Raw genomic sequence first — 27,340 nt, forward strand, 5'->3', positions numbered from 1 at the left:
CCTTTCTGGGATGTGAGCTCCTGTCGTCGTCCCCTCGCTCTCCCCATAGCTGCCCCTGTGGCGTGTGACGGTGCCTTCTCTATAGCGCGCACCGCAGGGAGGGAACGTCTCTGGCGATTAATTAATTGCGGGGGGAGGGGGGGGGGGCGGCGGTGCTCGGGGGTCGCCCCACGCCGAGGCAAGCGAGGACTCCCAGTCGGCTCCAGGCCGCTAGGGGGCGGTGCCGCCGCCAGCCGTTTGTCGCGCCGCCGCTCTTGGCCGGCCGATGCCACGCGCGGCTCTTCGAGGGGGGGGACGGGGCGGCGGCGGTGGGCGCCGGGCCGCGGCGGCCGCAGGTACGGCGGGGTGAGTGGGGGGGAGGGGTGTGGGGGGGCGTCAGGGGGAACTGGGGGTGTCAGGGGGGACCGAGAGGGGCTGGGGGGGGGGGCGTGAGAAGGTCGGGTGGCGGCTGGGGGTGTGTGGGCGCTGTGGGGGGCCGCGGGGCGTGAGGGGCTGTGAGGGAAGCTGGTGGGGGGGGATGGCAGGCGGTGTCTGGGGAGTGCGAGTGGTGCTGGGGGGGCACAAGGGCGGCTCGGGTGTAAGGTGACGGCCCGGGGATCGCGGTGCTGCCTGGTTTGGGGGTGGGGGGGGTGCCAGGGAGAGGCCTGGAAGTCGGGGTTGGGTATAGCAGGGCGGTGGGGGTGCAGGGAGGTGCGGGGCGGTTAGCGGGGCAGGGGCTGGGACCGGCGGGTGTGAGGGGTGTCGAGGCGCAGGGCAGCGGCCAGGGGTGGGTGCTGGCCCGGGTAGAGCCGCAGGGGGCTGAGCTTGCTTGTGCTTCCCCCTAGGATGCAGCGGTGGCCGGTGCTGCTCTTCCTGGCCTGGGTCTGCTTTCTCTTTTTTGCTGGTATCGGCCTCTTCATGAGCGGCTTCCTGCTCACCCGGATCGAGCTCGCCAGCAGCAGTTCCTGCTCGGACCCACTCGTGCCACCACCCTGGGAGAGGCAGAGCCTCCCGCCAGGCTCCTGTTGGGCACCCCAGCGCTTTGCCAAGGCCGTGCTTGTCATCATCGATGCTCTCAGTTTTGAGTTTGCCCACTTTAACCCAGCCAAGGCCAGCCCGCTGCCCTATGAGAACAAGCTGAGTTTCCTGCATCGCCTCGCAACCTCCCAACCCCGCCATGCCCGCCTCTACCGCTTCCGAGCCGACCCCCCCACAGCCACCATGCAGCGCATCAAGGGCCTCACCACCGGCTCGCTGCCCACTTTCATCGATGTGGGCAGCAACTTCGCCACCTATGCAATCCAAGAGGACAACCTGCTGGCACAGCTGGTGCAGAACGGTAGGTGGGCAGTGGCGGTGTCCTGCTGGGACAGGGCACATGCAAGCCAGTGGTCAGCGCTCACATGGGACCTTTATTCCCCTCTCCCTGGGAAGGGAACTGCTTACAACACCTCCGCCCCATCAGCTAATTCTTTTGCCCTACTCAAATGGCAGTTGTCTCAGATAGAGTTGTCAGGCTGTCAGGGTTTCTCCATTATGTACTAGAAGTAAGAAGTAGCTGGGACCACGGCTTCATCTTCATCATCACCTTCAAAGATGACGAGAAGGCAGGTGAAAAGTGGTTGTACTGATGGTGACTGTCAGAAGGTCACTGCCAGGAACGGCTCTACAAAGCCAAGGGCAGTCAGTCGTGTCGTGTTGTGTTTGCGTTCAGCTGAGACGCGTGACGAGGGAGGAGCTGGTGCCAGGTGTGCTGTGGGGTGTCACTCAGGCAGCAAGCGTGCCTGGCTAGCTGCCTGCTGCTGTTAGGCAGTGACCCCATCACATTTTCTGTGTAGCTTGGTGCCACTGTGGTGTGCTTAGTGCAGCTGTAAAGGGCCTGTCAGGGTGGGATGATGGAATAGAGAGAAGGGGACAGGACTCAGTCTTGTGTTACCCAGAGAGATTTCCTTCCAAGGCTCAGAGTGGCACAAATACCAGTGCCTGAAATGAGGTGACGCTCCCCTGTGTGCAAGTAAGGTGGGCAAACACAGTAAATCATCCGAGGCGAAAAACAGTGGTGGACCCTGCGCCAGAGGAAATGGTTCCCGCTCCCAGGCTGGAGAGGCTCTGTGGAAACACGGAGGGTGTGCTGGTGGCAGGCAGGACAAGCAGAGTGAGGGCAGCAGGAAACATCAGTGCTTTTGCCTTCTCTTTTCTGCCTATGAAAACCCACCACTGATGTGTTTCAAGTCGGAGCCCAGGACTCACAGCTTCTGCTCAGCCCTTGTCAGCAGCCATCTACTGCCTAGTGTTTTACAGTGGGGTCATGGGCCTTGGGTGAGGGTTTGTCTGCTTTGCACTGCACCTTCCTAAGTGCTGCTGTAGTACGGGTGGGTACCTGCATGCTTCCTGGCCCGTTCAACCCGTGGGTCTTTCTGCAGCGGTGACATGTCAGAGGTCAACGATGAGTTGCAGGTGGGTTTGGTGTGGGGGTATTCAAACTTGTTTCCAGCCAGATAGTAATTTTAATTTTAGGTAGGTTTTGAGTGTGGTTTGGAGAGGACCCAGTGCTCCAGACTCTGACCTGGATCTGCCCAGGCTCTTTGAGCTAGTGAGGGTAACAGCATGACTTGCGTGGGCTCCCTGCTCTCATTAATTCCTTTCTTGCTGCCTCAGGAAGGAGAGTGGTCTTCATGGGTGATGACACTTGGGAAGGACTCTTCCCAAAGAAGTTTTTCCGCTCGTATTTCTTCCCTTCTTTTAATGTGAAGGACCTTCACACTGTGGATGATGGGATCCTGCAGCATCTCTATCCAACTGGTAAGCAGCTCTTCCCCCAGGGCCTGGGTAACCCTTTACATATGCGGGGGTCCTACTGCAAGTTTGGGGTAGGACTGAAGAGTTTTTTCTGTTACTGAGTGGCGCTGGGCAGTCACACACTGCTGCCCGGGGATTACAGTGGATTTTTCTAGCTGGATTTCCACAGATAAGCCAGTTTTTGGGGCCTGTAAACTGTTTCTGTAAATACCTTTCCTCCATTTGGGAGAGAGTGCAGCTTGATGGGATGAGGCTAGACTTCTACATCTGTCCTAGAAATACACTGCCAGGAAGGAGCAGCTTAACGTTGACACATGGCTGCCCGGGCAGGCACACAGTGCTCTGGGAAATACACAACAGTGCAGCTACCTGCCGGGAGGCTGGGGCACAGCACTGCTCTCAGCAGAGCATCGGTGGCTTCTAGTCTTGGGAAGAAGGAGAAATGTGAGATTGGTTTGTGAATTTTAGGTGATTTCAGACTCTTCCCTGAGGTCCTGGGACTGAGGAGAATGCTGTTGGCTTTATCTGTGTATGAATCTAAGTGAATCAAGGGTGCAGTGGCCTTTCATGGGGAAGTCCTTGTGCCTTGTGGGAGAGCTGCAGTTCATCATTTAACTCCAAATATGTTGGTTGTCATGTGTCAAGCAGAGGGGAGGGGCCAGGATAACTTTCTAGCTAGACACAGCTTCAGTGTGCCGGGCCTGTGTCTTGAGTGGGATGCAGAGGGGCACGTTGATGAGTCCGACCTGAAATACCTCCGGGGGCAGACTGGAGTTCTGGATTCTCCTTTTCTTAAGCATCCCCTTGGTTTAGCTCAGTTTGTGGCAGTTTGAGTTAAGGGTATTTCAAGGTGGCTTGGGTGACACTGGGCCATTCCTCTCCTGAGGGGTGGTGAACAAAACCTATGGGTACTGGGCTGCTTCCCGGGCGTGGAACTCCCCGCAGCATTGCACCCAGACACCCGCAAACAAAAGAGTGTGCCTCTGTTAAAACCTGCATTGATCTACTTGAGAGCTGGGAGTGACAATGGAGGGAGGGGAAGAAACAGCAGTTTCCATAGGCAACCAGAAAGCTCTGGCAGGAGGATCCAGCCATAGAGCCCGTGCCTGAATCCCAGGCTAGTGTGTGGTAAGGCTGCTCTTGTTCTGCAGTGGACAGTGGTGAATGGGACTTGCTGATTGCTCACTTCCTCGGCGTGGACCACTGTGGGCACAAACATGGACCTGACCACCCTGAAATGGCTAAGAAGCTCACCCAGATGAATGAGATGCTCAGGTGATTAGTGCGGCGGTGGGGGGTTGCCAGCTGGCCTCTTCCTTCAGCCAGGCTTGGTGGGGCCTTCCCAGGGAGTTTGCAGATGCAGAGGGCAACAGGGGATGCTTACTGTGCCTGTTAACACGGAGAGCAGCTTTGGCCAGCAGCAGCTGAAACCCCCACTGTGGGGCAGTCTCGGTTGCATAGACACATGTTCATGAGAGGTTTGGTTTCAGAGGTAAGGCTGTCTTCAGTTCTTGAAGCCTTGGTTCTCAACCAAACCATCAGGTGGTGGTACAGCTGAGCCTCACTCTTTCCATCTTTAAAATGGAGATTATCACACTGAGATTTGGCTATTGTTTGAGAAGCACTTGGAAGACCCTGGCTAGGGAATGCTGCATTTACTGCACAGGCCTGTGAGTTGCACCTTTGTGTCAGAGGGCAGAATGGGATCCAGGAATCCTGATCACACAGCTGTGCATCAGCCCAAAATGCTGCGGCTTTTGATTCTTAGGACTGCTTTAAATTTTTCTGCTAGAAGGAGTGGGTAACTTGTCCTGCTGCATCTGAGAGTGCACTATATATTGTGTCATACCTACTGCCTCTTTTTTTCCTTAAAAGTAGGAGATTGCTCACATAGCATGTTGCAATATACAATACGCAAATAGAAGCAGCCTAAAATTTGTTCCTCTTGGGAAACTTTCTTCTGAATTGCATTTTGTCAAGATGCTTGAAGGCACTGAGGAGCCAGCCGCCGTTCACCGGGGACCTAAGCAAGCTCAGTCCACTCTGTCTCAGGGCTCTGAATTTTCAGTTTGGTTTTAAAGCATTCATTGCCCTGGTACCTGGCTCAGTTGTTACAGCTCTGCGTCAGCACGTAGTTTTGCTCATATCCTTTTGTGGGCTTTACCTCTGTGGTGCAATCAAGCTTGGTGGGGACATGTACACTCCCACCTGGGCTATTTGAGCCCCTGCCCAGATAGGATTTGACCCTCCTTATCCTGGTGACAGGTCCTTGGTGGATCACCTGGGGAATGACACCCTCCTTCTGGTGGCTGGGGACCACGGCATGACAGAGACCGGAGACCATGGCGGCGACAGCGAGAAGGAAGTGAATGCGGCACTGTTTGTGTACAGCAAAACACCCCTGTTTGGCACTAGCCCTCCGGAGGTGAGAAGAAGCTGATCCTTAGCTGTCACTACCTGAGGTGGCATCTGGGGTGAAAACTGCGTCCTGGGGTTACAGAGAGCAACGGTTCGATTGGGATTGTTTAGATTGAGAAGGGTGGGGAGTCTGTCATCTTTCCCGAGAGAACAGTGGAAAGGCTGACACAGGATGCAGGTGACTGAAGTGTTTTGGACCCATGTTCAGGCCCTTCCAGCTGTGAGGGGTGTTTGCGTGGGGCCAGGTGAGCTGTTAGACAGCTGGGGACATACCCAAGGACCTGCAGGTCCCAGCAAGCATCCTCCCCTCCACAGGGTACTTAGGGAGGGCAGAGCTGTGCCTCTGCCTTCCCCTGTGTTTTCCCACACCTGGCTTCCCGAGGTTCCCCTCTGAATAGGGATGTCTTCCCCATCGTCCTCTAACCCAAGTAAAAAGCTGTGTTGCTGTGTTCTTTCCAAATTTCTGATTCCTCCCCTGCCTCTCCAGGAGCCTGAGGCTGTTCCCCAGGTGAACCTGGTGCCCACTGTGGCCCTGCTGCTGGGTGTGCCCATCCCCTACAGTAACATCGGGGAGGTGATGGCTGAGCTGTTCTCCGGGGATGGCGACGCTGTGTCTACAGCCTTGCAGCAGCTCTCGGTCTATCACATCAATGCCAAACAGGTATGGCCCACAGTAGGCCTCGCCATTGAACTAGAGAAGAGAAGGAATGTCTTTTTAAGCATAGACCTCTTTTGTTTGGTGGAGGTGGGGTGGGGACATGACGTTATCTTCGTGGGGAGCTTACATTGAAGAGTTACCTCCTTGCAGTGTTTGCTCCAGTAAAGGGCGGCACCATTTTCCCAAAAGAGAAAAGAGAGATACCTGTTTAGTGCTTGGTGGTGAGTGCTGTGGTGTGGAAAATACTGGCCGGGAAGGTGGCATTTGCTTCAGGGTGAGGGTTGGTCCCAGATGGTCTGAGGTGGATTTGGTAACTGGGGAGGCTTGTTCCTCAAGGCTGAAGACGACTAGGGGCAAGTCTTGTTAATGGACATTCAAGAGTACAAATGGATGCTTTAATGCTGCTTCAGTTCTGGAGGAGAAACAGCGTTAGCTAAAAAGCTATTCTAGATCAGTGGCAGAAGGAAAACAGTAACAAAGGACTAAATAAAAGAAATGCCATCTAACAGGTGACAGTAAAGTGGGATAGAAAAGGAACAGTTTACACCAAGTGCAACAAAATACAGAACCCGAAGAGCTGAATGACAAAATTTGGATGAGAGTGACTATACCAGGTATAAAAGAAGCCCAGGCAATGGAGCAGGCCATGTGCCAGGGCAAGCCAGAGCCTCTATGGAGGACATGAGAGCCGTCTGTTGTGGCTCTGGGCATGCTACAGAGCCAAATTTGCCACACACGTTGCCAGGCATGTGTCTCAGCTGCGTGTCAGCCTGCCTTTGAGGGACCTCTGGATTGCTAGGAGCGCAAGAATAACTCTTCCAGCCCCCAGCCAGCAACTCGGTGTGCCAGGTGGACACCACTGGTGCAAGTCAGTGAGGAGCTGGAGAGGATATGATTGCTGATTGGAAGACAGAAATGTTCAGCCTCTCTGCTGTGTATTTATAGAGCAGCACAGTGCTTTGTCATTTAAAGCTGATAATGTACGTTACTGTCCATTAGTCACTGAAGATATCGATCATCATCTATTAGGAATTAGCGTTATCCAGTCCTGCCTGTTTAAATATTTGCACTCATTTGTCTGAGGAGGTTGCTGGCTCGATCACGTTGGTGTTGAAGAAGCTTTTGCATACCGGGGAGGTCATGCAGGCCTGTGAGAGAGCTGCTGCATATGTTTGCCATTCATGGGCAGGGGCAGACTGATTCTGCCTGTGCTCTGAGGCAGCTGGAAGGCATGTGAAGATACTGATGTGTTTCAGGGCTTGAGCAGATCTACGCTGCTGAGCAGCTGGATGTTTGTACAGGTGCCCTGCCCTGGTAATGCCCTTGTAAGACTTTTTTTATGACTTTGGGATCATAGCTGCCTCTGTTTCTGGCCTCTTGAAGTAGGAAGCAGAATGAGCTCTCCTTAGCCCATGGTACAGTGGGTTAATGTGCCTGTATTGAAGAAGAGGGAGCAGTTTGATTTGACCCACTATAAGGTCTTTAATTTAATGTCTGTTCTCAGACAAACAATGTAGAAGTCAACATTGGGTGCAGATTAATAGCAGATAGTGACTTGAACTTCTGCGGGATGTTTGCCTTATTGTTACCAAAGGCTCTGTATAAAAGCCCTTAGTGGTGGACAACATTATCAGAGGTGCACCTGCACGTGAAGAACTGAGAGGAGTCAGTGTGGCTGTCGGGATGTATACGTCACTTGAGAGGGATGTCACTTTGGTAGAGGGATTGTGCTTCCTGCCGTTCACATCCTGGATTTGGCTGACCAGCCCTGGGCGATGTGGCTGGGGACAGGTCTGTCCTGGCAGGGGTTGGCGGATTGGGGCTGTTTCCATTCTGAAGGGGCTGTGTGAGGCACTGAAACCTGTTCCTAGTGGTTCCAGTGCCACTGTCTAACCCTGTGTCCCCTCTCCTGTAGGTGGACCGGTTCCTGCACTCCTACTCGCTGGTGGCTCAGGACCTGCCAGCAGAGCAGCTCCAGCGCCTGCAGGAGCTCTTCTCTGGCGCCATGGAGGAGCACACTCAGCTCTTGGCCCAGGTGCAGGGGGAGATGCTGGTGCCTCCAGAGCTGGAGTCCAGGCTTGGAAGCCTCATCAGTCGCTTCCAGCTCTACCTGCGAGAGGCACGGGCTGTGTGCGCCCAGTCCTGGGCACGCTTCCATCCCCTGCGTATGGTGGGGGGCTGCAGCCTTATTGCTGCTTCCTGCTTGCTCTGCTATGTGGCCTCAGAGCTGGCCGCATCATCAGGCTCTTTCTATCGCAGCTGCCTCCTGTACCCGCTGCTATGGGGCCTTGTGGTGGCTGTTCTGCTTGGGCTGGCCCATGCGTTCACCCAGGAGGGGCTGGATCTCCTCCTGGTGTTGTCATGGGCAGCTGCTGCTTCTCAGCTGGGTTTTTTCTGGCACTGGTGGGGCCAGTATCCCAAGCGAGCCCGCCTGGTGGGCAGTCAGCCACCCTTGGCCACCGTTAGCCTGAGGCAGAGGCTGCGAGCGTGGCTAAGGCTGGCCTTCCCCATGGGCATCCTGCTCTTCCGCTGCGGAGCTATGTTCTCTGATAGCTTTGTGGTGGCCGAGGCCCGGGTAGCGCCATTCCTGCTGGCCTCACTGGTGATGTTGCTAGTAGGGAAGCTCCACTGGGATGGTCGTCTGACTGTGCCAGAAGGCCCCAAGCAGCAGCTCCTTGGCTTTTCTTCTTATCGGAGAGAGATCTGGTACCTGCTGTGTCTTGTGGCCATGCTCCTGGTCTGCGTGCGCCTCTCCGGTTTCTTCCACCAGTGCCGTGAAGAAATCCCTCAGTGCCGGCCCTCTCTTTTCCTCTCCCCCCTTGCCAGCCTGAGAAACACACGGGCCAAGAACCTCTTCTACCTCCTGTGCGTGGCCTTGCTGGCCGGGCTGGCCTATGCAGTGCGGAGCTGGCTGCGACACTACGGCAACCTGAACAGCTCAGACCCCCTCGTGCTCTTTGTGCGCTGGTGTTTCCCACTGGTGGTCCTCTGCATTGCCTGTTACTGGGCTGTTGCCTCCAGCGCTGACGACTCTCTCGGCAAGCTGCAGGAGCTGGTGCAGGTGGCAGTTGTTGCCTTTCCATGGGCTGTTTACGGACTAGCATCCGTGGGCCTGCTGCTCCTGCTGTGCAATCCCATGACAGTGTTTGCAAAGGACACGCGGGAGTCGGCAGGATCCATCGTCACTCCCTACCTGGGGGTTCCCAGCTCTGAAGTCGACTTCCTCCACGTCATCCCTCAGATCTACAAGAGGATGCAGGAGTCTCAGAAGAGCCGCCTGGAGCGGGGCAGCTGCAAGGCCACCGTTGCAGCGTATGGGCTGGGCAGCGTGTACTCGGCAGCCCTGGTCATAGCACTCACCCTGCTGGGCTTCCTCTTGATGCTTCTGCACAGTGAGCGGTTGAGTCTTGCCTTCCTTCTCCTCTTCCTGGAGGCCTTTGTGCTGCTGCACATCCACACCCGTGCCAAAGGCCTTGCTGGAGATGCTGGTGAGTCAGGGCTCAGTAGAACATCCTCTGGATGTGCCACCTGGGCCTTACGTGCAGCGACCTTGTCTTATTTCCAGTGGGAGAGGCAGGGTCCAGTCTCTGCTCTTGGGGAATGGCAGTGCGCTGATCCTCAGGGGATCCTCCTAGCTTTTTTAGAGCTGCTTTAATCCTCTAGTAGAAGAGAGATGTGTGCAGCAGGGACATAACGTGGGAGAGGGCAGAGTCCCTTGTGTCAGGGAAGGGGGCTCTACACCCATCCCTTCTTCCCAGGGTGCAAGCAGCCACCAAACCCGATTGCTGCTGACAGAGTCCAGTAGCAGGACAAGCAGCAGAGGGAATGCTTGGCCCCTTGCTGTATCTGTGGTGGGAGCCTGACTGGCTTCTGTCTCTCAAAAGAGAGAGCGTGGAAAGGGAACCTGGAAGAAAAGTCAGTAGGGGTTTTTTTGCCATCGATCTGTCTTGTTCCTTGATGCTGATCTCTCTTTCTCTTTTTAAATTTTTTTAATCTCTCAGAGCCTTTTTCAGTGCCCTGGTACGCAGTCATCTCCTGGCTCCTTGCTGCTTCCCAGTTCTTCTATTCCACAGGCCACCAGCCCATCTTCCCGGCCATCCACTGGAATGCAGCCTTTGTGGGCTTCCACCTTGACCACAGCACAAACCTCCTGCCTGCTGTCCTGGTGGGCGCCAACACATTTGCCTCCCATATCCTCTTTGCAGGTAATTCAGTTTCTTCCTGGGCTGTTGAGCCTGAGCAGGCGTGGCTCACCGCTTTGCCTTGTCTGGAGGTTTGCAGGCTGAGCACGAGGCCTTGAAGGCTCTGGCACCAGCTGAACAGCAGCATCCTTGCTGTCCCCTTCTGGGGCCACAGAGCTGCCCGTGGCCTGCAGCCTCCATGCAGTTGTGCCTGATCAGCAAACTGGAACTGGGGTATATGCTGCCTGCACGTCCAGGGCATGATGGTGGAGCCTAGACTGCTCCTCACCTCCTGGGCTCCAGTAACTTCATGTTCCTTTGTCCTTGAGGTAGTCGGCTGCCCTCTGCTCCTGCTTTGGCCCTTTGTGTGTGAGATGCCCAGCTCGCAGAGGAAGAAGCCCAAGAAGGAGCCCCAGGAGGAGCTGCAGGAGGTGGAAGAGCACATGATGGAGATGAGGCTGCGGGAGTCCCCGGAGAAGTTCTCCACTGCTCTGCTGCAGCTGGGGCTGAAGTACCTCTTTGTCCTTGGGACACAGGTATGGACAGAGGCAGGATGGCTGTGAGGAAGGCTGTCTAAGAGGAAATTGGTGTGTTGTGCAAACCGTGGGGCACTCCAATGAGAGAAAGTGGTCAGCCAGGGCACAGACAGGCCCAGGGGTGCTATGTCTGGTTGCAGGTGGAAGATCAGCTGCACAGGTCCTGTTCTCAGCCGTGCCATTTGGGATGGGCTCCAGCACAGAAGCCACAGTATGGATTAGGCTGCTTTTTGTACCCATCTGCCCAGAGTGGGAGTGTCTGTTCAGAAACTGCAGGGTTGTAATCCTGCTGCCCTTCTTCCCGACCATGCCTGTCTATTTTGCACCAGCTCTGGTTTTTATCTGATCCTGTGCTGTGGTGATACAGGGAGCTAAACACCAGAAATTTAATCCCACGAATGAAGTTAATAGCTTTCTGGGGTTTAGCCCTTCAAATCATTCTCCTGTGTGTCAGACCAGAGACAGTGCAAGGCAGGGGGCAGGCCCTGCAGCAGGAGAGCAGGAGTGCCCCTCTCAGTGAAATATTAGGTCAGGTTAGCCACAGTGTGAGCCCTCCTCTGTGCTGTCCCAGCCTAGCCCCAGGAGGGCCTGCGTGTACCCCAAGCTGCTTGTGTTTCCTGACTTGAGGACACGATGGAAGGGAGTCCTTTTTGGGATGCTTGCTTATTTCTGGTGTGCGCTGTACCAACCTCTCAGATGTGTGCAGTTTAGTACCAACTTCAGAGGTGAACCTAGCACCCAGGAGGTCTCTCCAGAGTCACTTGTAACTTGTTTTTCCTGATCTCCCCCACAGCTTCTGGCCTGTGTTTGTGCAGCTATGATCCTCAGGAGGCACCTCATGGTCTGGAAGGTCTTTGCCCCAAAGTAAGTCCCAGAAGTTGCTCTGATGCTGGGTTAGGGCTCATCCCTGACATCTTAACTAGAGTTCATAGGCAGTAATGTTGGAAGAGACCCTGTGATCGATCTTCTGAGTTCTTACCTAGCAGAGTCTGTAGGATTGTCCTTAACTAATTCCTGCTTCAAGTTCAGAAGCTGGACTTGAGCTAGAACCTAGAAATTTGTCCTTATCTTGATTTCTAAGGACACACAGAGTCCACCTGCAAGGTAAGGATATTCAGGGCAGAGAGCCAAAGGTAAGGATACCAGACCAGAAGTGGTAAACCCAGAAATGCTAAACTAGCAAACCTTTGGGCTAGTAGGAGTGTGAGGTGGCCTTGACCTCTGAGAGATTCAAAATCCAACCTGGGTGTTGTCCTAAGCGGCCTCTAAATCAGAGGCGTGCTTGGCTTCCAGGTTGCAGGCAGCAGCTGCTGGGGAGTGAATGTAATTCAGGTTTTAGGATCTGGGGTGCTACCAGCCTCTCATCGTCAGGAAAATCAGTCTGCTGGGAGTGAGGGTAGCAGCCTGTCTTTGCAGGCATGCTGGCTGTGATATCCTTACCACGTCTGTTGTGCCTGCAGGTTCCTCTTTGAGTCGCTGGGCTTCATGGTGAGCAGCATCTGCCTGCTGCTGGGGATCTCCCTGGTGATGCGTGTGGACTGTGCTGTCAGCACCTGGTTCAGCCAGCTTCAGCTCAGGTAGCATTAGAGATGTGGGGAACCTGACCTGCTCCTCGGCCGAGGCTGTGGTTGTCTCTTTGCCTCCCTCGGGCCGGGAGGGATACAATGAGCCACCAGCAACGAGTGCCTGCTGACAGCAGTCAGGGATTATCCCCAGCTCCTTGCCTCAGCGCTGCACAAAAGGACTGGAGCGAACTGTTCTCCGCTCATTGTGGTGGTGTTTCTCAGCAGTGGAGGTCAGAGCTCTCTCTGGGCATTTGTTGGCAGCAGGAGGACTCTGCTGCAGGAGCCCAAGAACCAAGAGTCCCGAAGTGCACCTCTGGAGAAACACCAACTGGGGGTCTTGCTGCTACTTTCCTGACAACTATCCCCACTGTGCAACTGGTTAGCTTCAGTGGCCAGCAAGGTGTCACCTTGCTTGTGCAGAGACAGTGACTCACGGGGAGGAACCTACTGAGGAGGGGAGAGGAGGTTGCGAGGAGAGGGAAAGTCCTGCAGCCACCACTTCTCTTTGCGTGCTCAGTTTTCACACTGGAATCAAAGTGCACATGGTTACGCATGCAGATGGTTCCTGGGGTCTCGGTGGCAGCTGCTCCTCTGTAAAGTCAGTTGGTTGCTCTGTAGTGAGGCCCCTCCTGCCCTACACTCACTCCCATTTTTCTGGTCTTCCTTAGCCCCACAAAGGGCAGTGGGGAGCACTCTGGGCTGCCTCGTACAGCCTGAGCAGGCTTGGCTTGTTGCAGGGAAGGCAGCAGGGAGAACACTGTCCATGACCAAGAAACTCTCCACTTGTGCTCTCGGCCTGTCAGTATACCTGTGGGCTGGGCTGTAGCAGCCGGGGCTCCCAATCTCTTCCTAAGCGTGTGGTGCTGGATGCCAGCTATTGATTGTGAACGGTTGAGAGGCAGCAGGATGTAGTGACAGAACATTGGTTCACCCCCATGTTGGGTCTGGTCAAGAGGAAAGGGGAATCTGGAGTAGCTGTCCCAGCTGTAGGAGTGGCCTTGGTGTGAGCTCTGGTGCCTGGGAACAGCTGCTTGAAAGCCCTAAGCGGGTGACAACTCTTCTGGGAGGTGGCTTAACTCACTGGTGTCTGTGTATGTGCTGCGGGTTATGTCAGCCTGAAGGGATCCCAGGCACTGCAGCCGATGGCATCTATGATGGCGTATTTGGTGCTTATCTCCTTCTTGACCTTGGTGTTCTGTGTGGGACTTTATGCTGCAAGTGAGCTACCCCAAACCCACCCTTGACTGCTCACAGTCAAGAGACATTGTATTTCTTTATGGGTAGAGGAAGAGGACAGTGACCGTGGTGCCTGGCCACATCCCAGCTAAGTTCCCCCTGCAGTTTCGATGGGAGCTGGGATTCCTTACTGCCCTGAACCACTGTGGTGTTACTTGGTGCTATGAAACCTTTTGTCTCTTTCCCCTCTGGAAAGCGCTGAGGACAGCTTGCCTGGGATTCCTGCATTGATTTTTGATCTGATACCATTTCGTTTTTTAACTCATGCACCATGACTGCCCCTGTTAGAGTTCTTCACTGCAGACTGCTAGCGTAACTCCAGGCTCTTCCTATCCTCTGCCCTGGAGAGTCCCGGGGAAACCATCTCATCACCTCTCTCATCATTTCAATTCTTGCTGTTATGCCCAAGTGCTCAGTCGCTGTGGAAAATGGCTCTTGAGGGCAGGGTTAGTTCTGTATTTTACCCCTGCAAAATGCTTGCTCAGGTGTTAGAGTGCAATTCCAGGGAAGCTTAAACTGCTCTAATTTTGGGTTTCCATTGCCTGGCCTCCTTCTGACCTGCTGGCTGTGCTCTCCCTCCTCAGCCTCGCATCTCTCCTGCCCTGTGGGCCTATCCTGCTTAATTTCACCCAACACAACCAGAGACTGGTTTGTAGCTGGCGTGACTCCCTGGGCTGCCTCGCCACTGGGATGCATGCACACCAGTGCTAGTGCAAGGCAGGGGGTAGCAGCATGCAGCAGGGGAAGCTGGAGTGGGCAGGAATGCGTCATCCCACAATTTGATGGGCTTATGCAGTCCCACCCTTAAAAATAGGTTATTTGCTCTATGCTGTGACTCCTTGGTGGCCATGTTGTTGTCCCACAGGCAGAGTTCATTTACCTGGTGTGCAAGCCAGTAACACACAGAGTCAAGGTATTTTCAAATTAATTTCATTGATGCACATGAATGGTTGCCTGTCTCAAGACAGCACACCCTTGTCTCAAAAATTCTGACGTTTATACACTTAACTAACACAGATTCATTGCTATTTTCCTTAATGATTGGTTCTTTCTTCTTTGCCCCTCGCAAATTAGTGCACAGACTCTGTCTTCTTCCTTCATTGTCTTCTTTTAAGTAGATGGTATCATTTGAGTAAGTGGTCAGTGAGTCGGTGGTCACGATCTCTCCATGTAGGAATCACCTTTTACCTACTTCTTCCATAATCTTAGCAGTTCCAAGTGGTTCTTCAAGGTTTATTGACCAGACCACAATCTGTAACCTTTTTGGACATAAACATAAAGCCCATTATCTAGTAGGTAGTTCTTAAACCCTAAATCATGTCTAGTTATTGTTTCCATGTTTTAAATATTAACAGATGGGGGCTGTACACAGGACTTTAGCAGCTCCCTGCTTATTTCAATCATATTATACATATTAATTGATAACAATGTCATTCTCGGTGCTGAGGGGGCCATGCTGATGGGTGAGGGGTGCACTGGTGTGGATAGGAGGAAGAGAATGGAGGTAGCAGCTACCCAGTGAATTTTCATTTAACGTGTGGTTAGTCAAGATAACATATGTTGCTAAATTCCAAGGCTGGAGCCCAAATAGGTCTTGTTGTAACCTCATAACCTGGTTGGGAGCTTGCTGCCTGCATGTATTTGTGCTGGCAGAAATCCTTATGGTCACTAATGCTGTAGAACTGGCCCTTGGTGTCCCTGCAGCTGCCACCCAGGCCCCTGGGCTTCCTTCTCTCCCATCTCTGGGACTAGTTCCTCTTCCAGTAGTCACCACAACGCTGCTGAGCCTGCCCAGCCCATTGTTTGTGGTCGGAGCGCTCAGCCGGCACTTGGGCATCCTCTCCTCATCCCTCCGTATCACCCCTCTGCCTTCCTGCTGGGGCTGTGGGCTCACGGCCCCCGGAGGCCAGGGCAGAGCAGCAGAGCTGCAGCGCCATGAAAACACGCACACTTACCTCACCGGAGACTAAACAAAATCTTGTGGTAACAAAGCTGCAAGTACATTCTTGTCACTGCAGAGATGCCAAGGAGTGCTAGCTGCTCGGCCAAGGCAGACTGGCCACTACACCAAAGAATTCAGATTCAAGAAGATGAGTTTTCCAAGGGATGGAGATGCTCTTGCTTTCTTTCATTGACTTTTTTAGTCTTTGCTGGCCTTCCCCAGCTGCCCTCAAGCTGATTGTTTGGCTGCCATTCTCCTGAGTGTGCCGGCGATGACAGAGTTAACGTTGGTCCAAGGCCTGGCGACCTTGGAAGCAGGACGTGCTGCTGATGCTAGAGAAGACATGGCTGCGTTTGCTGATCAGTCATCCTCAGCCTGCTCAGCAGAGCGGTTTCCATCCCGCACTCCAGAAAGCTGCTGTGCTTTGGGCTTTTGCAAGTGTTGTGTGTGCGCTCCTTGGCAGGGCTCCTGCCCAGTGCCCTGTCCCTCTGGGCAGGGGAGAGCTCTGCTGGGAAACTTCCCTGGCTCAGGCTGGAGGCAGGATGGTGTGTCACCTGGAAAAGTGCGACCGATGGCCGCCACCACTGTGAAAGGTTGTGGCTGTTGGGAGCGTCTCCCCGCTCTGATCCGTGGCGCTGGCCCTGCTCTGATCCAAGGGCTGCGGGGAGGTCAGGGCTCGGTGCATCTCCGTTCCCACGCCTGTTTCTCCATCCTGTCTCTCTCTGTTCTTCCCTCAACACTTCAGGCCGCTTATTTATGCCAAGGCACAGTCACGTTCTCAGCGTGTGTGTCTCCCCTTCCCCTCGGGGAAGCAGGGCTGGGGAGCGCTGCCTTCTCCCCCAAGCTCTGACCTGACCCGCCACATGGCTTGGAGCTTGATTGTTGTTTTATTTTTCGTTGTTAACCTCTCTGTGCCTCAGTACCCCATTTGGGATAAAAAAAGGGGATGGACCCAGTTCTGGAAAGCAGTTTGGGAGCTTTGCATGCAGCGTGGTGCTACACTTCCCTGGATATCTCTACATATCTGGCTGTTAATGCTTTTGTTCTCATTCAGCAGCTACACCGGGAAGGTGGAAGTGATGCTTGAGTCTTTGCTAGGAACTAGAACCCTTTTTTCCTTCAAAAAAAAAACCAAAACCCAAACCCCAGGTGCGTTTGCAGCACCCGTTCACCCGACAGCTTCGCCTCCGGCCTGCCGCTGTCCTCGGGGCCGGTGCCCCTCACCGCTGACCTGCCTCGCTGGGGGCAGTGCCGCGCGGGAGGCAGCCGGAGAGGGGTCGCTTCGTTATTAAATAACTAATTAATTAATTAATTGGGGGGCGGGGAGGGGGGGGGGATTTGCTGTCCGAGGGTGGCGCGGGGCTCCATGCGGCTGTGAAACAGATGTCTGCAAATAAAAGGGTGAGATCCAAGGAGGGCGGTGGTCGTCTCCTCCTTCGCGCCCCCCCCCCCCCCCCCCCCGGGCTTGCCCCGGCTCTCGTCCCCCGTCCCTCCCCCAGCGGGGTTTTGGCCTAGCGCCGAGGTTTGGTCCTCGTCGGCCACCGCCTTTCTGGCGGGACGGCGGCTGGCTCCGCCCCTTCTGTCCCGCCCCGTCGTTGCCGTGGCGACCGCGGCTTCCGCTCTATCCCGCCCGGCAGTCGGCGGGAAGAGAGCAGCGGCGGCCATGAAGCGGCGGCGCGGGGCGGCCGCGGAGCTGAGCTGCCTGCAGGCCTGGGCCGCCGAGAGCCAGGCCCTGGCCGGGCGCTGGCGGGTGAGACGGATCCCCTCTCCCGTTCCCTAAGCCCCGGGGTTGGCCTTTCCGCCAGCGGTCTGCCTCCGGTGCCGGTTACCATGAAGAACGCCGCCGCCCGGGGCTAGGCCGCAGCCTGCCCGTCGGCCGCGGGGCGGGAGGCAGACGGGGTGGGGGGGGTGCCGCGTCCCGGGCCGGTGCCGTCGTGTCTCCTTCAGTGTCCCCTTTGCAGGTGGCCCGGTGCTCGAGGCCGGGGCCCGGCAGAGCAGCGGAGCGGGAGGCGCGACAGCAGCGAGACGGCTTCGGGGAGCTGCTACGGAGGATGTGGGGTGAGTAGCGGCCTGGCTGGCTGGGGCCGGCCTGCCCCACGCCTTGCCTTCACCCTCCCTCCCACTGCCGTCCCGGACCCGAGGCGTGAGGTCCTGGAAGCACCGGTCCCCGGGGAACTGGTGTTTACTGGGCTGCCGCTCCGGTATCCCGGTGCTGGAAACAAACTTCTGAAGGTTGGGGGTGGGGAATGTCCTCCCCTGCCCGAAGCTGAACTGGACCTGCGAAGGGATTAAGGCCCAGCCCCAACCTCTACCTAATCCTGCTGGGGCATGTGGGAAGAGTTTGGGGGTTTCTGGAAAAAACGAGGCAACTTTTGTCCTGGGAAGCTGGGGAAGGGTCTCCCTGCCACAACCCTGGTGTAGAGGAAGACTGATGCGAGGCAGAGAGAGACAGCATGGGAAACCTGTGCAAAAGGGTGGATGTGTATTGGAAGAGGGTAGGCTATTGATGCTCTTTTGGGAGAGCTGAAAGGTCTCAGTCCTGGAGGACTGCAGCAGCTGGATAGCTAGGCAGTGGATGTCTAAAGCAGTGTCGGCACCTGGACAGGTGACACCTGCTGTCTCTCTAGGTACTGCAGTTCCCAAGCTGTTAAATCTCACCACAACAAAAAAAAATATTTGCTGGGACGCTTCTGTTGTCAAAAGCCAGGTGATGACACCTTAGCGTGGATGGTTGTCGGGTTTTTCCTAGCCAGCTCAATTTCTTGTTGGGTTGGCTGTGGTCACAGGGCTGCCGGCTGCCCTCCCCACCCTGCCTCTGGAGCTTACCGTCCTCTACAACTCCCTGCTTTTTGCTGTGGGAGCATCTGACTCTGCCATTGAAGGAGAAGCAGAAGGAATACGCCAGGGGCTCCTCAGAGGTAAGGAGATTTGTTCTCTGTATAGGGTTCTCCTCGGGGCAAGGTGAGCATTCTCTGTGCTTTGGAGATGTGTGGTGACTGGCCAGAGGCGGGGGGCCTGTGAGCAGGGAAGCCTAGCTCTGCTGGGAAGGCCAGGAGATGGGGCAGCTTGCGGCCAGGGATGATGTGCAGCTGCCAGTCTGCCTGCTGCTGCCTGCAGGGATGGGCCAGAGGTTTTAAGGGAAATGGGAGTTTTCAAGGCATAAGGTGCCAAGTCTCTAGCAAAGTTTTAGTGACAGTAGAAAATGAGTGTTTTCTTTAATTAGGGTGTGCTGGCTTCAAAGAAAACTCACTGAAATAGGATGTAGGTCAGAGGGGGATCTGCAGTGTTGGCACATGCTTGCCTGGGGGCAAGTGACCTCAGGAGGACTCACAGAGCTGGAGTTGTAGCTCTGAACCGTGTGTTGTCTCCTGAGTGTACCGCTGTTAACTCCACTGTCCGAGAGCTTGGTTTCCATGCCGCTGAGGCTGGGCCAGCCCTGTAACCCCATTCCTTCCCTCACTATGAGGAGCCGGTGCTTGCTTGAGGCTTCCTCTCCTGCTTGGGAGGGTGTCTGTTACAGGGTACCAACTGTTGTCTCATGGCTGGGTTTTTTTCCTTTGTTTTTTCAGTTCTGGAAGCCTGTGGGGCCTGCGGGCAGGATCTTAGCACTGAGGAGCTGTGGCAGAAGGTGCTGCAGGAGGTAACTGCAAGAGAGCTGCAGGCACCTTTGCACCGACTAGGGGCCCTGCAAGCAGCGTGGTGGCTGGCAGCCAGCCGCCTGGGAAGCATCGCTGGCCTCTTCAGGCTCCTGAGCAACGCTGAGGTAACTGGATACAGGCAGATGCTATGCAGCTCCCAGTTACCTGCCCTGGAGTATCTGCGCAGATATAAATACCCATGGGTTTGCTAAAAGAGGTAGAGCTGGCATAAATGCTGTGCTTGTCATAAACCCCACTCCTCCAGATGCCACAGCAACAGTTTGCAACCTGAACCCATCAGCGCTGCCCAGTCAGCGTGAGTAATCCTCTCCCTGGTGTCCTAGCGTAGCCTAATGGCCGTGCGTGCGTTAACAAGTCCCAGAATATCTCCTGCCTGTCGGGGCCCTGGCCCCCAAGGTGTGCGACAGGAGACTTGGGCAGGCTGGAAGGGGGCTGCAAGGTGGACTTGCAGCCTCTGTAGGGAGCAAGCTGCAAGCAGTGGGATGCAGAGGAACCTTCCCTGCTGATTGTAAGGCTGCTGAGTGGTTCCACCTTTTCAAATGCTCTTAAACAGCACTTGGATCTGCCTTTCCAGGAGCCCATCGAGGTGCACCTCACTCTGAGGTGGGGAGGTGCTGCCCTGGGCCAGGCAGGAATCACTGCAGCAAGGGGGTGGTAGGATACTGCTCCCCAGCACAGAGAGCACTGTCAAAGGGTTTGGTGGGACCTCTGTTTCCTTGTGCCCTGGGATCAGTCCCTCCTGCTTCCCTTCAGCATTCCCTGCTCTCTCTTCTCTGTGTTTCGTAGGACCCAGGAAGAGCTTGCTGCAGAGAGGGGAAGAATGAACTCCTCTCCCTGCTCAAGGCTTGGCGAGTACCTGCTGAGGAGGCCTCCCTGCCCCTTGTAGAGAGCACTGAGAACTTGAAAGAGATCCTCTGCACTGCAGCAGCCTTCCTGCAAGGTTTGTGTGGAGGAGGTACTCGTGCCAGCACAGCCTTCCACTGCTCTCCTGTCCCAGGACCCCCTCTCCCTGCCATTATCCTGGTTTCTGCTCCCAAGCAAACCGGCCCTTGGGGTTTTCTGGGCTGTTCCTTTGGAAGAGGGCCTGGGCTGACGCTCTGGGTCTCAACTTTGCTGTTCGGTATCCAAAGAGCTTCTCTGCTTTTTCCCCAGCTAAGCCTTTCTCTGCACTGTCACAGGGTTCCTCTGCCTGTCTGTGGCTTTAGGTAGGCGTCTGGGCCCCGCAGTGATCTTGTATAAAGCGGAAGGCGGGCAGGGGGATTATGAGGATTTTCCTTTCTTCTGTCTGTCTTCTGGCACTTGCCTTGTTGCAAGCACATTGTTCCCATTGGATTACAGTGCTGTGGGAGCCACGTAAAGCTGTTGTGCAGCTTTGTAGCCTGGTGTCACAGCAGGTGATTGATCTCATCTGACTGCTGTGTTCTGTCCTGCTCATGGTTTTTCCTCGCTCACTGTCTTGACAACCCCAGCAGCTCTGGGGGAAGCCAGCGCTGCCCTGCTGGGGCCCTCCTGCAGGGAGGGAGGGCAGGAGCTCCTGCCCACAGACCTGTCAAAAGCCTCTAGGGTGACGATAGCACTTCCAGCGGGGAGGTGACAGATGTGAATGTGTTGTAGGCATGTGAGAGCGGCCTCAGAGGAAAACTTGAAATGGGGATTGAAGGAAAACCAAATACCATTTGTGATAAATATTCATGAATCAATATCCCAAAACATCTTGCTGGGAACTGGCGCAGATGTGCTGGAAAAAGTCTTTCTGAGATTCTGTGTGTGCTTCCCCATCTGCACCGCTGTTGCTGTGGATGACTGTGCAGGTGGACCTGCCCAGCACTTACCTCTGCCCTTGTCCTCGGCCAAGGCAGGCGTCTTGGTATCTGGGCTTGGAAGCTGCTATTACTTCTGCTAGATGTTTCCATTGCGTGGCTTGTTCTCTTGCAACACCATCAGACCAAAGGTGGCAGCTTGGCACCATGCTGCTGTGCATTGCTGGGTGTGGAGGAGATCTGGCAGGTCCCTGTGACACTGGGAATAAAAGGGCACGTGTGCTTGTTTGGGGACCAGGTGGGGCGGGAAGGGGAACTGCAGAGCTGAGATGTTTGGTCTATCCTAGGGCTGCAGGAACTGGAGGCTGGGAACTTTGCTACTGCCCTCTCCCTCTTTCGGGAGGCTGCTGGAGGATTCTGCTCCAAGAGGGTCCTGGCCCAGATCTACACCTGTCTTGGCTACTGTGCTCAGCAAATGGTAATGTTCGGGCCTCTCCCCTGTCAGCAGGGAGAGGGGAAATGCAGCCTAGAGTGGAGTGGGGAGGCTGAGGCTGATGTCCACACTGCCTCCGCGTGGTCCTAGGCTGCTACAGGAAGGTGAGGCCTTGGGGCCACAAGGGCAACTTCTGCTCATCTTCCTTGGACAGCTGCAAAATCCAGGCAGAGATTTTGGCTGAGCGCAAAGGTTTGCTGCAGAGACAGAAGCTCAAAAACCAGCCAGAGGAGGGCTGCCTTTGGCTAAAGCACTGCCCTTGCTTAGTGGAGATTGCTGGGGAAGCAGAGCTGGGATCTGGATCCCACTGAGCAGTAAAGATGTCAGCAAGATGTCCTTGCAACATACACCTCTCCCCATCTAACTAGGGCAAGCCTCAGACAGCCCTTCAGCACCTGAAGCGGGCCCTCCAGGTAGACTTCCAGTGCCTTCCTGCCCTGTTCCATGCAGCAGCAGTGTACCGTGAGCTGGGGGAGACCAACGCAGAGCTGGAGGCTCTGGCTCTGCTCTACGAGGTTTGTCTGCTTCCTGTAGTTCTGGGTTGATTTTTGCCCAGCAGAGCCTGCACAGAGCTTCAGGCAGGCTCCTGCCTTCTGGGGGGCTGTTTGACCCTGGAGGGGTCCCCAAAGTAGACGACAGCTGTGCAGCCACAGTGCTGCCTTCAGCAGTGGGCAGGAAGGAGCCCAGTGAGATCTGAAATTCCTGCTCAGGACCTGGCAGTTGGATGTGGCAAGACCTTTGGGTCCCAGTTCATGTTCTTAGTGGCTTGGGAGAAGAGGTTACACTCCCATGTCAGAAAGTATCAGTCTCTTAATAAAGTATGTAATAGTGAAGAGGCCTTTAAAAGGCAGATTGTGGCTGTGAGGGGGTGTGCATTAGTCGTAGCAACCTTGGTCTGCCTGGGAGGAGCATGTCACAGCAGTAGACATGGAGTTAGCTCTTCAGCTGTTTGAAATCCAAAACACAGCTGTGGAGAGGGATCTCTCATTATGAATGGCCCAAGATCTGGTTTAACTAGGTCTGCAGCTGCAATGGAAGATGGTGTTCCAGGTAGCTCAGAGCACCTTGAACTAAAAACCTGAGGTGATCTGGGTGATCTTGCAAATCTCCTGATGCCGTGTGGAGATCAGAAGTCTGCCTGTCCCTGTGTGATCCTGGTTGCTCTTCCTGGAAGCGGCTGTGCTGTAGCAAGAGAGAACAGTAGCTGTGCTTATGAAGCGCAGTGCTTCTGCTCATCTGGGTGCATCTCCAGATGCCAGAAGTGCCAAGTGATTGCAGCTGCTTGGGACTTAACCAGTGTTGTGTTGACCATGTTTTCTGTTCCTGTTTCACAGGCTCTGGGAAAAAAACTTCCGGCAGCTGCTTCCTCTAGTCCATATTTCCTAATCCAAACAGAGCTTCTTGTTGACACACCAATACTAGCTTCTCTCCTTCGCCGTCGCCACCCCTCTGAAGTGAAGTACCTGCTGGCACAGCGGTGTCTCCAGGACGGGAGGTAACAGCGCCTTTGGTCTGCTTGCAACATGCTGCTTGTTTGGGCTCTGCAGTTTTCTCTGTGCTCCTGGAAATTGTCCAGTTCAGTACTGCTGTTGTAGGTCTACTCAAAGCATGGGCATCACGACCAGAGCAAGCGTGGTGCAGGTAGAGCCTGTGGGCTGGCGATCCAGGTTCCACCTGGCTGCTGGCACTTCTTGGTGTCCCTCTGCTCCTTACACCATGTCCTGTCCCTGTTGCAGGGTGGCTGATGCAGTAGAACATTACTTAGATTTTCTGGCTCTGCTTCAGGAGGGGCTGCAGCAGCAGGTAGGTGTCCTGGTGAAGAGTTCCCTTGGTGACTTGGCAGATGAGGTTTGGATCCCCATGCCAAGGCCTGGGCCCAGGTGTCACACCTGGACTCCAGGTTTCAGTGTCTAGTTTGAGATGTGAAGGAAGTGAGGTGGGGGCTGGCTTTTCTGACCTGTGGCATGTCTGCCTTTGGATTCACACAAGAGACTGCTTGCCACTGCTATTTGGAGAAACAGTTTCCACTTCCCTGTGAGGAGCATCTGTCGGCCTGGTTTTGGATGTCCTTCACTTCAAGAGTAGGCATTTGCCACCTTGACTCTGCTGAGCTGTTAGTGCTGCACAGATTCTATCTCCTCCGACAGTCTCCAGTGTCTGTGGGAGTGGGTCTGACCTTTGCTGGGCAGCAGCTCCAGGTTCCCAGTAAGCATGGGGTCATTAGTGAGGTGGGTACTGGACTCTTCTATCAAGTAACTAGTGATAGGACGAGAGCAAATGGCCTCAGGTTGTGCCAGAGGAGGTTTAGATTGGATATTAGGAAAATTTCTTTACTGAAAGGGTTGTCAGGTATTGGAACAGGCTGCCCAGGGTAGTGGTGGTGTCACCATCCTGGAGGTATTCAAAAAACACCAAAGGCACTTCAGGACATGGTTTAGTGGGCATGGTGGTGTTGGGTTGACGGTTGGACTTGAAGATCTTAAAGGTCTTTTCCAACCTAAGCGATTCTATGATTCTGCTTGGCTGGATGCTCTGCAGTTCTGCATCTGAGCACTGCCATTGCTTTTGCTCCCCAGGTGCCCCTAGATGATAGCTCAGCTCTGCCCAGGATCCCCGAGGTGATCCTGGAAACAGCGTCTGCCTTGGAGCAGGCCGGGAGGCACCAGGATGCCATAACCATGTGCGACGAGGTCATCAGCCGGACAACTGACCTGATTCCACGGATGTTACGAGTGGAGCGCCCATCGCCAGGGGCAGGGTTGGTGGGTGGACTCCTGTCCCAGAAGAAGGAGAGTCTGTACTACCTTGCCTGGAGAGCAGCTGGATACCTGCACCAGGGCTGGGCATGGGCCAAGCTGGGTGAGAGCAAGGAAGCCATAACGAAATTCAGCAGGTGATGAAACTGCGCTGGGAGAAGGGGCCTCCCCAGCAGGCAGCAATGGCTGGTGGGCGTCAGAGCAGGGCGCAGGGCAGCGTGGGGCCTGGCCTGACAACCTGCAGCTGGCTTCCCAGCCTGGGAGTGGTACCAAGGCTCCTCTGTCCTCCCACCCGCAGGTGCCTTGGCGATCTCTTGCAACTCCAGCTTTATGGGTCTGGAGTTGAACCAACAGGTAGGATGCCGCACAGCTGGGACCTGTGTGGGACCTGGCTGGGTCAGGATCTGCATGCTTGGCAGCGGTGGGTACAGGAGCAAGGTGCCAGGCCCAGCGTCACCTCTGGCAGGAGGCACTTGTCCCAGCATGCTAAGCTCTGCACTGCATTGGAGCCTCTGAAGGGACTGGCTGGTTTGTTTGGAGCAGGGTTTTTCCTCGGCTCTGCCTTCTTCCCTGCTGTCTAGGTGACAGTTAAATGGGCTGTGAACCAGGAAGCTTCTCCAATCCAGATTTCAGGGAAGAGATCTGTACCAGTTGTGCAGATGGGCAGCCAAAGGCTAGGCTGCTGCCGTGGTCACTGTTCACCACAGCCATGTAATGTACCAAGCTCTTGGTGTTTGCTCTCACCCTCTGCTGCCTCCTGGCCTCTTCCAGCCTGGAGGAGAGGCTGAGCTCTGCCACCGGGGGTTCAGGGAGCTGGAAGATGAGCAGTCCAAGTAAATGTTTGGCCTATCCTGACTGCTAACCTGGCTCAGCCTGCTGGGACAAGGGAGGGAATGTCTGGAGGATGCTGTCTCCAGGTGCATGTGTCTTTGTGGCAGAGAATCTCCTGCCAGATGTGGAGGTGCTTCAGAAGATCAGGTTGCTCTCTCTCATCGGGCGAGGTATGCAGTTCCTGGACCTGGGAAGGCACAAGGAAGCCTTGTTGGATTTCCAGTACAGTTTGCAGATCTCGCCAGGTAAGAGGCTCATTTTTGTGAGGAACAGAGGGGATTTCCACAAATTTGTCCTGGGCTGCTTTGCTGTCTTCAGCAGAAAGGTCTTATCCTTCAGACCACACTTATTTGGATGTCAAGGACTACAGTAGGGCTACTAGCAAAGTTACATATTTGAGATGCTTCTCCGTGGCCTGGTCAGCTCAATGCCCTGGAGAAGCAGACCAAAACTATTGTCAGAAGAGCATATCGGAACCCTGACCACAACCTGTGCCCTGAGATAGCTTGGAAATTTCTCTTCTTCCTGCGCAAACCCCAGCCAGCTTTCTCCCAGACAGGGTCTGCTTTCCCAGAACAGAGGAGCTGGAGTCTTGCTTCATCTCAGGAAGCAGCATGTCCATGCCTGGCAGTCCAGAGGCCGAGTATGGAGGCCTGTCAGGGGAGAGGGGAGCGGAGTGGTGAGCTGTACGTGTCCTGAACACAGCTGAGGCATGGTGTCGTGGTTTAACCCCAGCCGGCAACTAAGCATCATGCAGCCGCTCACTCGCCTTCCTCACAATAGGATAGGGGAGAGAATCGGAAGGGTGAAAGTGACAAAACTCGTGGGTTGAGATAAAGACAGTTTAATAGGTAAAGTAAAAGCCACGCACACAAGCAAAGCTAAACAAGGAATTCATTCACCACTGCCCATGGGCAGGCAGGTGTTCAGCCATCTCCAGGAAAGCAGGGCTCCATCACACATAATGCTTACTTGGGAAGACAAATGCCATCACTCCAAATGTCTCCCCCTTCCTTCTTCCCCCAGCTTTATATGCTGAGCATGACATCATATGGTCCGGAATACCCCTCTGGTCAGTTGGGGTCAGCTGTCCCAGCTGTGTCCCCTCCCAACTCCTTGTGCCCCCCCCCCAGCCTGCTCACTGGTGGGGTGGGGTGAGGAGCAGAAAAGGCCTTGACACTGTGTAAGCACTGCTTAGCAGTAACAAAAAACATCTCAGCATTACCAATGCTGTTTTCAGCAGAAATCCAAAACGCAGCCCCATACTAGCTACTGTGAAGAAAATTAACTCTATCCTAGCCAAAAGCAGCACACATGGCTAGTGCTGCTCCCAGGGGTGACCTCCCCTGTTCAGTGCTCCAGCTGTGCTGACGCGCTGCAGGGGCATGAGCTTTGCCAGGATCTGCCAAACCTCTTGGTCCCAGTCCTGACCGAGGCTCCCTCCCTTTGGAGGTGCAGACCTGCCTGCAAGAAAAACACCAACCTGTGTCCAAACAGAGACGTGGCTGGCTGTGCCGCAGGGCTGATGCCATCTGCCTTGGCTGCCAGCCCCAGGGTTAATTAGAGCCTGTGACACAGCCAGGACAGTCTCCTCCCCATTACACCACCTCTCCTCATGCTCACCTCCCTCATCCGGCTTCTAAGCTTCTTTTGCAACACCCTGCAACTCACAGCAGCGCTGGGGAGGGACCTGCTCCTCCCCTGCTAAGGGCTGAATTCCCCTTCGTGTCTTGCAGGTGACCCAGCTGCTGCCTCCTACCTGGTGCTGGCCTTGTGGAAACTGAATCGAAAGCAGGAGGCGGCTGCTTACTGGCAGAAGTTCTCCAAACCCCCCCCTGGGGAGGATGGGCAGCAGGAAGGGCAGGGAAGGTGTGTAGAGGGATGGGTAGGATCTCAGCTGGCCACACAAGGGAGCTCCAGCAGTGCAGACTGTATTTCAAGCTGTGTGGACGGTTAAGCTTAGCTCCTGCTAGCCTGCACCCACAGCTCAGATGCATCTGAGGAGCTTCCTCCCACGTCTGCTCTGAGACCACGGGCTGTGGCTCTACAGGGACTCCCCAGGACACGAAAAGAGCCGACACGGAGCCAAATGGGAGGGCAGAGGCCGGGGGCAGAGCCAGGGGCTCCGCGCAGCACACGGGAAGCGAACTTCCTAGTCAGACCAGGGCAAGAGAATGCCGCAGTCCTGGCTGCTGCAACGCTTCCTTCTCTTTCAGGTCCTTCCCTTTGTACCTGGTTTCGTGTCTGAAGCAGGCGATGTTCCCCCACAGTGAATCTCTTGCCAGAACCATACAGGATTACCTTGCGACGACAAGGTGGGACCCCTCAAGCTAACCCAGTCAGTCTCCCCGCACCGGGCTGGCATGAAGCCTTTAAGGACCCCATCCAAGACTCAGAATTGCTCTTGCATAAAGCTGGATTCCCAAACGACTGAAACAGAATAGATCTCCTTTTCTAATAAAAGCCTCAGCTCTAAATAGTTGTCGTGGTTTAACCCCAGCCAGCAACTAAACACCACGCAGCCGCT

At 55.0% G+C, this 27,340-nt stretch overlaps 2 protein-coding genes across 5 annotated transcripts; both read left to right on the plus strand.

The window, feature by feature from the left end:
* The first annotated feature begins 253 nt into the window (after positions 1–253).
* On the plus strand, positions 254–15,483 carry PIGO (phosphatidylinositol glycan anchor biosynthesis class O). 2 transcript variants are annotated; one of them, XM_052777703.1, is made up of 11 exons: positions 254–335; positions 825–1,318; positions 2,638–2,781; positions 3,930–4,053; positions 5,044–5,203; positions 5,684–5,857; positions 7,770–9,342; positions 9,856–10,059; positions 10,369–10,571; positions 11,365–11,435; positions 12,032–15,483. In XM_052777703.1, the coding sequence occupies exons 2-11, from the start codon at positions 826–828 to the stop codon at positions 12,150–12,152; spliced, it is 3,267 nt and encodes a 1,088-aa protein (XP_052633663.1). In that variant the 5' UTR covers positions 254–335; position 825; the 3' UTR covers positions 12,153–15,483. The 2 variants fall into 2 exon arrangements, with proteins under 2 accessions (XP_052633663.1, XP_052633664.1); XM_052777704.1 differs by lacking the exons at positions 11,365–11,435; positions 12,032–15,483 and having other exon boundaries at positions 10,365–10,545.
* Positions 15,484–16,937: 1,454 nt separating this feature from the next.
* FANCG (FA complementation group G) lies at positions 16,938–27,292 on the plus strand. Of its 3 annotated transcripts, XM_052778207.1 has the most exons (14): positions 16,938–17,064; positions 17,276–17,372; positions 18,101–18,232; positions 18,884–19,077; positions 19,760–19,913; positions 21,081–21,211; positions 21,595–21,741; positions 22,561–22,721; positions 22,963–23,029; positions 23,803–24,119; positions 24,281–24,336; positions 24,921–25,058; positions 26,550–26,682; positions 27,030–27,292. In XM_052778207.1, exons 1-14 carry the CDS (start codon positions 16,978–16,980, stop codon positions 27,145–27,147), a joined length of 1,932 nt encoding a protein of 643 aa, XP_052634167.1. In that variant the 5' UTR covers positions 16,938–16,977; the 3' UTR covers positions 27,148–27,292. The 3 variants fall into 3 exon arrangements, with proteins under 3 accessions (XP_052634167.1, XP_052634169.1, XP_052634168.1); XM_052778209.1 differs by lacking the exon at positions 21,595–21,741; XM_052778208.1 differs by lacking the exon at positions 18,101–18,232.
* The last annotated feature ends 48 nt before the right edge of the window (positions 27,293–27,340 follow it).

The sequence above is a fragment of the Harpia harpyja genome, chromosome Z (genome assembly GCF_026419915.1).
Source record: "Harpia harpyja isolate bHarHar1 chromosome Z, bHarHar1 primary haplotype, whole genome shotgun sequence".
Taxonomy (NCBI): domain Eukaryota; kingdom Metazoa; phylum Chordata; class Aves; order Accipitriformes; family Accipitridae; genus Harpia; species Harpia harpyja.